At 42.3% G+C, this 12,795-nt stretch overlaps 1 protein-coding gene across 1 annotated transcript in view; it reads left to right on the forward strand.

Moving 5' to 3' along the window:
• Positions 1-12,795, forward strand: part of LOC106587020 (dematin) — a 94,337-nt gene that overhangs the window by 40,352 nt on the left and 41,190 nt on the right. The window contains 1 exon segment of the mRNA XM_045709043.1: positions 11,380-11,432. Coding sequence (XP_045564999.1) covers positions 11,421-11,432 — 12 coding nt within the window. The 5' untranslated portion in view covers positions 11,380-11,420.

Here is a 12,795-nt window from a genome sequence, read left to right on the forward strand (position 1 = left end):
AGAATATTGCAAAATGTGCTTTTGCCGAAAAGCTAATTTAAAATCGGACACCGCGGTTGCATAAAGGAGTTCTGTATCTATAATTCTTAAAATAATTGTTATGTTTTTTGTGAACGTTTATCGTGAGTAATTTAGTAAATTCACCGGAAGTTTGCGGTGGGTATGCTAGTTCTGAACGTCACATGCTAATGTAAAAAGCTGGTTTTTGATATAAATATGAACTTGATTGAACAAAACATGCATGTATTGTATAACATAATGTCCTAGGAGTGTCATCTGATGAAGATCATCAAAGGTTAGTGCTGCATTTAGCTGTGGTTTGGGTTTATGTGACATTATATGCTAGCTTGAAAAATGGGTGTCTGATTATTTTTGGCAGGGTACTCTGCTGACATAATCTAATGTTTTGCTTTCGTTGTAAAGCCTTTTTGAAATCGGACAGTGTGGTTAGATTAACGAGAGTCTTGTCTTTAAAATGGTGTAAAATAGTCATATGTTTGAGAAATTGAAGTAATAGCATTTCTAAGGTATTTGAAAATCGCGCCACGGGATTCCACTGGCTGTTGAGTAGGTGGGACGATTTCGTCCCACATACCCTAGAGAGGTTAGTGACTATCATGGGAATCATGATCATGGGAAACAAGACCCCTTTTGTTACGTTCCCCAGCAAGAAAACCAAATAATGTTGCTGAAACAGAAGGGAGAACTAACAAAGAGTCACTTCCTCCTCCACTATTTTTGGACTTTTAAAATAAATATATATACCCATAGGTTCTTGAAGAGTGTAACCTATACCTCATGAGCTTAGTTCAATTGCCTTACCCCATCAAAACCCCAAATAGAAGCTTTTTTTACGTCAATGTTTGTAAACACTGTAATTGTAAACAAACACTGTATATCCTGAAAGCATGGTTCAAACTATAATTTTGATCTCATGGATGGTCAGTGCTTGCTTCCAAAGCTATGTCTATCCATTTGAGAGTGGTTACATTTCTCCAGCCCTATTCCTCAGCTATTTACAATGGCGGGGTAACCACTAACTTATGACCTTAATAATTTGTTATCCCATATTGGAAATACAGGAAGTCACCTTCTGTTATGAAGCAGTGCAGGACAGAGTGACACAGTTATACAGGCCTGAAATGTGGACAATGTTTTAATAGCAGACACAGCTCTTTTAGCCCTTTGTGTTTCAGTTCACCAGAACAGACAATGTACAGATGCTACGCTGTACTGTACCCTCTCTGATTCCCCCCTATTATCACATCCTGTCTTCACATACTGTTTGATTCCATGTCTAAAAACGATCCACTCACAACTTTTCAGTCCACTAATCTATGGAAATGCGAAATCCTACTGACAGAGCTGGTGTAACTGAGTCAGGTTTGTAGGCCTCCTTGCTCGCACACACTTTTTCACTTCTGCCGACAGATTTTTTTATAGGATAGAGGTCAGGGCTTTGTGATGGCCACTCCAATACCTTGACTTTTTAAGCCATTATGCCACAACTTTGGAAGTATACTTGGGGTCATTGTCCATTTGAAAGATCCATTTGCGACCAAGATTTTAACTTCCTGACTGATGTCTTGAGATGTTGCTTCAATATATCCACAACTTTTATTCCTCAAAATGCCATCAATTTTGTGAAGTGCACAGTCCCTCCTGCAGCAAAGCACCCCCACAACATGATGCTGCCACCCCCGTGCTTCACGGTTGGGATGGTGTTCTTTGGCTTGCAAGCCTCCCCCTTTTTCCTCCAAACATAACGATGGTCATTATGGTCAAACAGTTCTATTTTTGTTTCATCAGACCAGAGGATATTTCTCCAAAAAGTACAATCTTTGTCCCCAAGTGCAGTTGCAAACCGTAGTCTGGCTTATTTATGGCGGTTTTGGAGAAGTGGCTTCTTCCTTGCTGAGTGGCCTTTCAGGTTATGTCGATATAGGACTTGTTTACTGTGGATATAGATACTTTTGTACCTGTTACCTCCAGCATCTTCACAGGGTCCTTTGCTGTTGTTCTGGGATTGATTTGCACTTTTCGCACCAAAGTACATTCATCTCTAGGAGACGGAACGCGTCTCCTTCCTGAGCAATATGACGGCTGCGAGGTCCCATGGTGTTTATACTTGCGTACTATTGTTATACAGATGAACGTGGTACCTACAGGCATTTGGAAATTGCTCACAAGGATGAACCAGACTTCTGGAGGTCTACAAATGATTTTCTGAGGTCTTGGCTGATTTCTTTAGATTTTCCCATGATGTCAAGCAAAGAGGCACTGAGTGTGAAGGTAGGCCTTGAAATACATCCACAGGTACACCTCCAATTGACTAAAATGATGTCAATTAGCCTATCAGAAGCTTCTAAAGCCATGACATCAGTTTATGGAATTTTCCAAGCTGTTTAACCTCTATGGGCTAGGTGGGACGCTTGCGTCCCACCTACTCAACAGCCAGTGTAATCCCGTGGCGCGTTATGCAAATTCCTCAAAAATGCAAAAACTTCAATTTTTCAAACATATGACCATTTTAAAGACAAGACGCTCGTTAATCTAACCACACTGTCCCATTTCAAAAAGGCTTTACAACGAAAGCAAAACATTAGATTATGTCAGCAGAGTACCCAGACAGAAATAATCAGACACCCATTTTTCAAGCTAGCATATAATGTCACATAAACCCAAACCACAGCTAAATGTAGCACTAACCTTTGATGATCTTCATCAGATGACAACCCTAGGACATTGTTATACAATACATGCATGTTTTGTTCAATCAAGTTCATATTTATATCAAAAACAAGCTTTTTTACATTAGCATGTGACTAGCATTCCCACCGAACACTGCCGGTGAATTTACTAAATTACTCACGATAAACGTTCACAAAAAGCATAACAATTATTTTAAGAATTATAGATACAGAACTCCTCTATGCACTCGATATGTCCGATTTTAAAATAGCTTTTCGGTGAAAGCACATTTTGCAATATTCTCAGTAGATAGACCGGCATCACAGGGCTAGCTATTTAGACACCCAGCAAGTTTAGCACTCACCAAAGTCAGATTTACTATAAGAAAAATGTTATTACCTTTGCTGTCTTCGTCAGAATGCACTCCCAGGACTTCTACTTCAATAACAAATGTTGGTTTGGTTCAAAATAATCCATTGTTATATCCAAAAAGCGGCGTTTTGTTCGTGCGTTCAAGACACTATCCGAAGGGTGACGAAGGGTGACGCGCCCGACGCGTTTCGTGACAAAAAAATTCAAATATTCCATTACCGTACTTCGAAGCATGTCAACCGCTGTTTAAAATACATTTTTATCCGATTTTTCTAGTAAAAAATATATAATATTCCGACCCGGGAAACCCTGTTTTCGTTCAAAGACGAAAAAATTAAAACATGATGTCGGCTCGTGCACGCGCCCCCAGTCTCATTGTTCTCTGATCGACCACTATCCAAATGCGCTACTGTTTTTCAGCCATGGCCTGCAAAGTCATCATTCAATATTCTGCTGCCTTCTGAGAGCCTATGGGAGCCATAGGAAGTGTCACGTTACAGCAAAGATCCTCAGTTTTCAATAAAGAGAGTGTAGAAGGCCAAGAAATGGTCAGAGAGGGCACTTCCTGTAAGGAATCTTCTCAGGTTTTTGCCTGCCATATGAGTTCTGTTATACTCACAGACACCATTCAAACAGTTTTAGAAACTTTAGGGTGTTTTCTATCCAAATCAAACAATTATATGCATATTCTAGTTTCTGGGCAGTAGTAATAACCAGATTAAATTGGGTACGTTTTTTTATCCGGCCGTGCAAATACTGCCCCCTACCCTAGAGAGGCTAATCACCTACTCTGAAGCTCCATTGTGCCCAGATATTTGAGTGGTCGAAAGACACTTTTGTTGTAGAGTTTCTGTCACTGACATCCACCCAGAGTTTGATCTTGGTCAGAACAGCCGGCTTGTACTGACTTTCAACGAGCGGATTTCCACATCCCTAAAATGGCCTCGAGATATTTGGTCACTGCTCCTCCAAAGTGTTCTTGTGGGAAAAGCTCAAAGTGTATGCTGCTTTATCTCTTGATAAGAGTTCAGATTATGACACTGATGAAGCTGCTATCCTTCAGGCTTACAAGCTGTTTTTTCATATCCGTTTGTTTGTCATTACTGCTGTGAGAAAATACACATTGTCTCTTTGTGTCCTAAGTTGAAACATATCAAATGAGAGAGAGAAAAAGCAGTTTATTCTTCTGGTAGCACTCTAGTCCATTAAGTCTCTGGTTGGGACTGGTGTATCTCCTAAACAAGATTTTGGATCAGATGTGTATGAATCCTTTGTTTCAGATAGTTTCGTGTCTCTGCACAGCGGCGATGCTGTTAAGCAGCCGGTGAAGATACTGCAAGACACTGGGGCAGCCCAGTCCTTCATTTTGGTGGGTGTTTTGCTTTTGTCTGACTAGTACAAGGCGTGGAGATGGGTTGCATGGAAGTTCCTTTGTATAATGTGGAACTCGAGTCTGATCTTATTTCTGGATCCGTTGTCATTGGAGTGAGGCCTAGCCCACCGGTGAAGGGGGTCTCATTCATTTTAGAAAACGATTTGACTGGAGGGAAGGTCGTGCCAAATCCTGTCGTTAGTAAGGAACCCAGAGTAAAGCAACCTGATGGGTTATCAGAGAAGTACCCTAGAGTGTTCCCAGCATGTGGCGTTACACGTGCTGTGTCTAAGAAAGGCACCAGGAGCAAGTCTATAGTTGAGGAGGATGTCAGCGATCCCACCATGGTTGATTTGTCTGAGACATTTATGGGCGATTCTGATTTCGGTAAACCTCCTTAGTCGACCTCTCCTTTGAAAAACCCCAAAGGTGAATGACTTCGTAGGACCGCTGAAGGAAGAGAGGGTTCCTACAGATCACACTTCAATGTCAAGGAAGCAGCTGATTGCTAAACAGACATACTTCCAGAGGAAAAGTTTGATGAAGATAGTGTGGGTTACTTTGACAGAGATGGTGTTCTAATGAGGAAATGGCATTCTTGCGCCACATCTCAGCAAGAAGATTGGCCCAGTGTATCTCAAATTGTTGTTTCAGTTACGCTTCAACAAGAGATACTGAGTTGGCTCACGATGGTGGCATAGCAGGCAATCTTGGGGTCAACAAGACGTATGAACATCTTTCACTGTCACGGCTTCCGAAGTCGGTCCCTTGTTCGGGCGGCGTTTGGCGGTCGACGTCACCGGTCTTCTAGCCATCGCCGCTCCACCTTTCATTTTCCATTTGTTTTGTTTTGTTTTCCTGCACACCAGGTTTACATCTCCTCATTATTACTACGTGTATTTAGCCCTCTGTTCCCTCCATGTCTGTGTGGGGTACTGTTCATTTGTCAAGGTTGGGACGCTTCCGGCTGGTTTGCGCCGGGTTTTGTTTTGTACCCGTGCTTTGTGGCAGCCGGTACTTTGTACTTGGTTGTTGTACTTTGTGCTGCCTCACTTGTTCTTTGGACATTTTATTTTGGGACGTGGTTGCGTCTGTTCTAATAATTGCCTCAGTAAAGTGCTTTGTCCACTCATCTCTGCTCTCCTGCGCTTGACTTCCATGCACCAGCTACACCCACCGTTTGACATTCACTCGTTCTCTGCGGAATCAGGATTGAGACACATCAGTAGCCAGTACAACTCAGACCCTCTACAAACATGTCTGACGAGCCAGATCTCGCTGAAGTCTAACTTCGACAAGACCAAGTTGAAGAAGACCGAGACACAAGAGAAGAACCCCTTGCCCACCAAAGAAACCATCGAACAGCAGAAGCAAGCAACAGCATGAAGCCCAAGCCTCTGCTATGCACTGTACATTCCACAAGCATTGCCTTTTTCACCTCTTAGCTGTGTAACTGTGTAACCCAAAACCTAAGTTGCATTGTGATTGGACAAAAGCAATGACTGTACAGCCCCTCCCTAGAACGTTTTGATCGATGTTATTGCGAGTGTGGCGAAATGCTTGTGCTTCTAGTTCCGACAGTGCAGCAACATCTAACAAGTAATCTAACAATTCCACAAAAACGACCCAATACACACAGATATAAATAAAGGAATGGAATAAGAATATATACAGAACATATAAATACAGTTGAAGTCGGAAGTTTACATACACCTTAGCCAAATATATTTAAACTCAGTTTTTCACAATTCCTGACATTTAATCAGAGTAAAAATTCCCTGTCTTAGGTCAGTTAGGATCACCACTTTATTTTAAGAATGTGAAATGTCAGAATAATAGTAGCGAGAATTATTATTTATTTCAGCTTTTATTTTTCATCACATTCCCAGTGGGTCAGAAGTTTACATACTCAATTAGTATTTGGTAGCATTGCCTTTAAATTGTTTATCTTGGGTCAAACTTTTCAGGTAGCCTTTCACAAGCTTCCCACAATAAGTTGGGTGAATTTTGGCCCATTCCTCCTGACAGAACTGGTGTAAGGTTTGTAGGCCTTGCTTGCACACACTTTTTCAGTTCTGTCCACAAACTTTCTATAGGCTTGAGGTCAGGGCTTTGTGATGGCCACTCCAATACCTTGACTTTGTTGTCCTTAAGCCATTTTGCCACAACTTTGGAAGTATGCTTGGGGTCATTGTCCATTTGGAAGACCCATTTGCGACCAAGCTTTAACTTCCTGACTGATGTCTTGAGATGCATCTTCAATATATCCACAATTTTCCTTCCTCATGATACCATCTATTTTGTGAAGTGCACCAGTCCCTCCTGCAGCAAAGCACACCCATAACATGATGCTGCCACCCCCGTGCTTTATGGTTGGGATGGTGTTCTTTCGGCTTGCAAACCTCCCCCTTATCCTCCAAACATAACTATGGTTATTATGGCCAAACAGTTCTATTTTTGTTTCATCAGACCAGAGGATATTTCTCCAAAAAGTCCAATCTTTGTCCCCATGGGCAGTTGCAAACCGTAGTCTGGCTTTTTTATGGCAGTTTTGGAGCAGTGGCTTCTTCCTTGCTGAGCGGCCTTTCAGGTTATGTCGATATAGGACTCGTTTTACTGTGGATATAGATATTGTTGTACCTGTTTCCTCCAGCATCTTCACAATGTTGTTTGCTGTTGTTCTGGGATTGATTTGCACTTTTCGCACCAAAGTACGTTCATCTCTAGGAGACAGAATGTGTCTTCTTCCTGAGAGGTATGATGGCTGCGTGGTCCCATGGTGTTTATACTTGCGTACTATTGTTTATACAGATGAACGTGGTATCTTCAGGCATTTGGAAATTGCTCCCAAGGATGAACCAGACTTGTAGAGGTCTACAATTATTTTTATGAGGTCTTAGCTGATTTCTTTTGATTTTCCCATGATGTCAAGCAAAGAGGCACTGAGTTTGAAGGTAGGCCTTGAAATTCATCCACAGGTACACCTCCAATTGACTCAAATTATGTAAATTAGCCTATCAGAAGCTTCTAAAGCCGTGACATAATTCTGGAATTTTCCAAGCTGTTTAAAGGCACAGTCAACTTAGTGTATGTAAACTTCTGACCGACTGGAATCGTGATACAGTGAATTATAAGTGAAATAATCCGTTTGTAAACAATTGTTGGAAAAATGACTTGTGTCATGCACAAAGTAGATGTCCTAACCAACTTGCCAAAACTATAGTTTGTTAACAAGAAATTTGTGGTGGTTGAAAAATGAGTTTTAATGACTCCAGCCGAAGTGTATGTAAACTTCCGACTTCAACCATATACACTGCTCAAAAAAATAAAGGGAACACTAAAATAACACATCCTAGATCTGAATGAATGAAATAATCTTAATAAATACTTTTTATTTACATTGTTGAATGTGCTGACAACAAAATCAAACTAAAAAAATGATCAATGGAAATCCAATTTATCAACCCATGGAGGTCTGGATGTCACAACATCCACAGAAGGGGGCGCGGTCGAGCGGCGCTCGGCGGTCGTCGTCGCCGGCCTACTAGCTGCCACCGATCTGTGTTTCAGTGTCTATTAGTTATGTCTGGTTTTTGTTTGCACCTGTTTTGTGTTTTGTCATTAGTGGGGGGGTTTGTCTGTCTGTGTTTAGCTAGGATTTTGTGCGGGATTGTTCGTTGTTACGTGTGGTGTTACTTTTATTATCTAGGCATTAGGGTTGCCGGGCTGCGCCCCGTCTGCCTTTTGAACGGAGCTTCTTTTTGTCCATTTTTCTGACTGTTATGCTCCCAGCCGTATGTGAAACTTACCCGTGGATTTATTAAATTAAGATTGTTCCAACGGACCTCAGTCTCCTGCGTTTGACTCACTCCTTAAACTGTTCATTCCGCTCGTGGCACTGGATTTGGAGTCACACTCAAAATTAAAGTGGAAAACCACACTACAGGCTGATCCAACTTTGATGTAATGTCCTTAAAACAAGTCAAAATTAGGCTCAGTAGTGTGTGTGGCCTCCACGTGCCTGAATGACCTCCCTACAATGCCTAGGCATGCTCCTGATGAGGTGGCGGATGGTCTCCTGAGGGATCTCCTCCCAGACCTGGACTAAAGCATCCGCCAACTCCTGGACAGTCTGTGGTGCAACGTGGCGTTGGTGGATGGAGCGAGACATGATGTCCCAGATGTGCTCAATTGGATTCAGGTCTGGGGAACGGGCGGGCCAGTCCATAGCATCAATGCCTTCCTCTTGCAGGAACTGCTGACACACTCCAGCCACATGAGGTCTAGCATTGTCTTGCATTAGGAGGAACCCAGGGCCAACCGCACCAGCATATGGTCTCACAAGGGGTCTGAGGATCTCATCTCCGTACCTAATGGCAGTCAGGCTACCTCTGGCGAGCACATGGAGGGCTGTGCAGCCCCCCAAAGAAATGCCACCCCACACCATGACTGACCCACCACCAAACCGGTCATGCTGGAGGATGTTGCAGGCAGCAGAACGTTCTCCACGGCGTCTCCAGACTCTGTCACATGTGCTCAGTGTGAACCTGCTTTCATCTGTGAAGAGCACAGGGCGCCAGTGGCGAATTTGCCAATCTTGGTGTTCTCTGGCAAATGCCAAACGTCCTGCACGGTGTTGGGCTGTAAGCACAACCCCCACCTGTGGACGTCGGGCCCTCATACCACCCTCATGGAGTCTGTTTCTGACCGTTTGAGCAGACATGCACATTTGTGGCCTGCTGGAGGTTATTTTGCATGGCTCTGGCAGTGCTCCTCCTGCTCCTCCTTGCACAAAGGCGGAAGTTGCGGTCCTGCTGCTGGGTTGTTGCCCTCCTATGGCCTCCTCCACGTCTCCTGATGTACTGGCCTGTCTCCTGGTAGCGCCTCCATGCTCTGGACACTACGCTGACAGACACAGCAAACCTTCTTGCCACAGCTCGCATTGATGTGCCATCCTGGATGAGCTGCACTACCTGAGCCACTTGTGTGGGTTGTAAGCACCGCCAGCATTCAAAAGTGACCAAAACATCAGCCAGGAAGCATAGGAACTGAGAAGTGGTCTGTGGTCACCACCTGCAGAACCACTCCTTTATTGGGGGTGTCTTGCTAATTGCCTATCATTTCCACCTGTTGTCTATTCCATTTGCACAACAGCATGTGAAATTTATTGTCAATCAGTGTTGCTTCCTAAGTGGACAGTTTGATTTCACAGAAGTGTGATTGACTTGGAGTTACGTTGTGTTGTTTAAGTGTTCCCTTTATTTTTTTGAGCAGTGTATATACACACACACACGCTGAGTATACAAATCTGCTCTTTCCATGACAGTGTGACCAGGTGAATCCAAGTGAAAGTTATGATCCCTTATTGATGTCACTTGTTAAATCCACTTCAATCAGTGAAGATGGAGACAAGTTAAAGAATGATTTTAAGCCTTGAGACAATTGAAACATGGATTGTGTGTGTGTGCCATTCAGAGGGTGAGTAGGCAAGACAAAAGATTGAAGTGCTTTTGAACAGGGTATGGTAGTAGGTGCCAGGTGCACCAGTTTGAGTGTGTAAAGAACTCCAATGCTGCTGGGTTTTTCACGCTCAACAGTTTCCCGTGTGTATCAAGAATGGTCAACTTATCACAACTGTCGGAGGCATTGGAGTCAACATGGGCCAGCATCCGTTGGAACGCTTTTGCCACCTTGTAGAGTCCATGTCCCGATGAATTGATGCTGTTATGAGGGCAAAAGGGGGTGCAAATCAATATTAGGAAGGTGTTCCTAAATATCTGTGCACTCAGTCAAAAGTTTGGACACACCTACCTATTCCGGGGTTTTTCTTTATTTTTACTTATTTTCTACGTTGTAGAATAATAGTGAAGACGTCAAGACTATTAAATAACACATATGGAATCATGTAGTATCCAAAAAAGTGTAAAAGGCCAGCATCCCAGAGTCGCCTCTTCACTGTTGACGTTGAGACTGGTGTTTTGCGGGTACTATTTAATGAAGCTGCTAGTTGAGGACTTGTGAGGCGTCTGTTTCTCAAACTAGACACTCTAATGTACTTGTCCTCTTGCTCAGATGTGCACCGGGGCCTCCCACTCCTCTTTCTATTCTGGTTAGAGCCGGTTTGTGCTGTTCTCTGAAGGGAGTAGTACACAGCGTTGTACGAGATCTTCAGTTTCTTGGCAATTTCTCGCATGGAATAGCCTTAATTTCTCATAACAAGAATAGACTGATGAGTTTCATTTTGAGCCTGTAATCGAACCCAAAAATTGCTTGTGCTCCAGATTCTCAACTAGTCTAAAGAAGGCCAGTTTTATTGCTTCTTTAATCAGAAGCACAGTTTTCAGCTGTGCTAAGATAATTGCAAAAGGGTTTTCTAATGATCAATTAGCCTTTTAAAACAGTAAACTTGGATTAGCCAACACAACGTGCCATTGGAACACAGGAGTGATGGTTGCTGATAATGGACCTCTGTACGCCTATGTAGATATTCCATTTAAAAAAATCTGCCGGTTTCAGCTACAATAGTCATTTACAACATTAACAATGTCTAAACTGTATTTATGATGAGTTTGATGTTATTTTAATGGACAAAAAATATGCTTTTCTTTAAAAAACATTTCTATGTGACCCCAAACTTTTGAACGGTAGTATGTATAGACACATTATACAGCAATGTGATAGGCACTGCACTGTGCAATTTGGGACTAATAAAGAACTACTACTGGTACTATTAGCAACCAATGATCTCACTGAATGCCTTGTTCAATGTCCAATGGCATTTCACTCTAACACATTTCAAGGATGATTTGCTTGGTACTTGTTTGAGTGACACTTTTGTGAACTTGTCCTTGCCACTGAGTGGGCATTATTGAATTGCAACTTTTATGTACCTCTATTTTATGATCATCTCTCTCATTGTTTAACACGGACTCTCTTTCTTTCAGTGAAGCCTCATCAAGATACATTTTGTTTGTCATCCTATAAAATGATGCCAAAGGTATGGTTTTTATTGATCATGGCCTGACGACTCATACAGAATTTAATTATGCTTCTCTATATATCGCTACATACATTCATCATGGAGAAGAAATGTTAGTGGATCTGGCATTTTGCCCATAGTAATATAGATGGGTAGCAAGGCAAATTAGAGTGCACATACACATTTTAGAGATAGTTCAATTTCCCAACTAGTAAAGTTTTCACCAATTTATTTATCTGGAAACAGTATAAGTTAAGTGTGTCCATCTATGTTACACAGAATCCTACAGATGAAGAACCATATATGTGAAAAATAAATAATAAAAATGGACAAACGTGACATGTCATTATATATTTTTTTATATGAAGTAATACAGTATGGTGCAATACCAGTCAAACATTTGAACACACCTACTCATTCAAGGGTTTTTCTTTATTTGTACTATTTTCAACATTGTAGAATAATAGAAGACATCAAAACTATGAAATAAACAAATCAAAAATATATTTAATATTTGAGATTCTTCAAATAGCCACCCTTTGCCTTGACAGCTTTACACACTCTTGGCATTCTCTCAACCAGCTTCACTTGGAATGCTTTTCCAACAGTCTTGAAGGAGTTCCCACATATGCTGAGCACTTGTTGGCTGCTTTTCCTTCACTCTGCGGTCCAACTCATCCCAAACCATCTCAATTGGTTGGAGGTTGGGTGATTGTGCAGGCCAGGTCATCTGATGCAGCACTCCGTCACTCTCCTTCTTGGTCAAATAGCCCTTATACAGCCTAGAGGTGTGTTGGGTCATTGTCCTGTTGAAAAACAAATTATAGTCCCACTAAGCGCAAACCAGATGGGATGGCATATCGCTGCAGAATGCTGTGGTAGCCATGCTGGTTAAGTGTGCCTTGAATTCTAAATAAATCACTGACAGTATCACCAGCAAAGCACCCCCACACCAGCACATCTCTTCCTACGTGCTTCATGGTGGGAACCACACTCGGAGATCATCTGTTCACCTACTCTGCATCTCACAAAGACAGGCGGTTGGAACCAAGAATCTCAAATTTGGACTCATCAGACCAAAGGACAGATATCCACTGGTCTAATGTCCGTTGCTCGTGTTTCTTGGCCCAAGCAAGTGTCTTCTTATTATTGGTGTCCTTTAGTAGTGGGGTGTTTTTTCAGCAAGAATTTGACCATGAAGGCCTGATTCACGCAGTCTCCTCTGAACAGGTGATGTTGAGCTGTGTCTGTTACTTGAACTCTGTGAAGCGTTTATTTGGGCTGCAATTTCTGAGGCTGGTAACTCTAATGAACTTATCCTCTGCAACAGAGGTAACTCTGGGTCTTCCTTTACTGTGGCGGTCCTCATGAAAGCCAGTTT

The sequence above is a fragment of the Salmo salar genome, chromosome ssa26 (assembly GCF_905237065.1).
Source record: "Salmo salar chromosome ssa26, Ssal_v3.1, whole genome shotgun sequence".
NCBI lineage: Eukaryota > Metazoa > Chordata > Actinopteri > Salmoniformes > Salmonidae > Salmo > Salmo salar.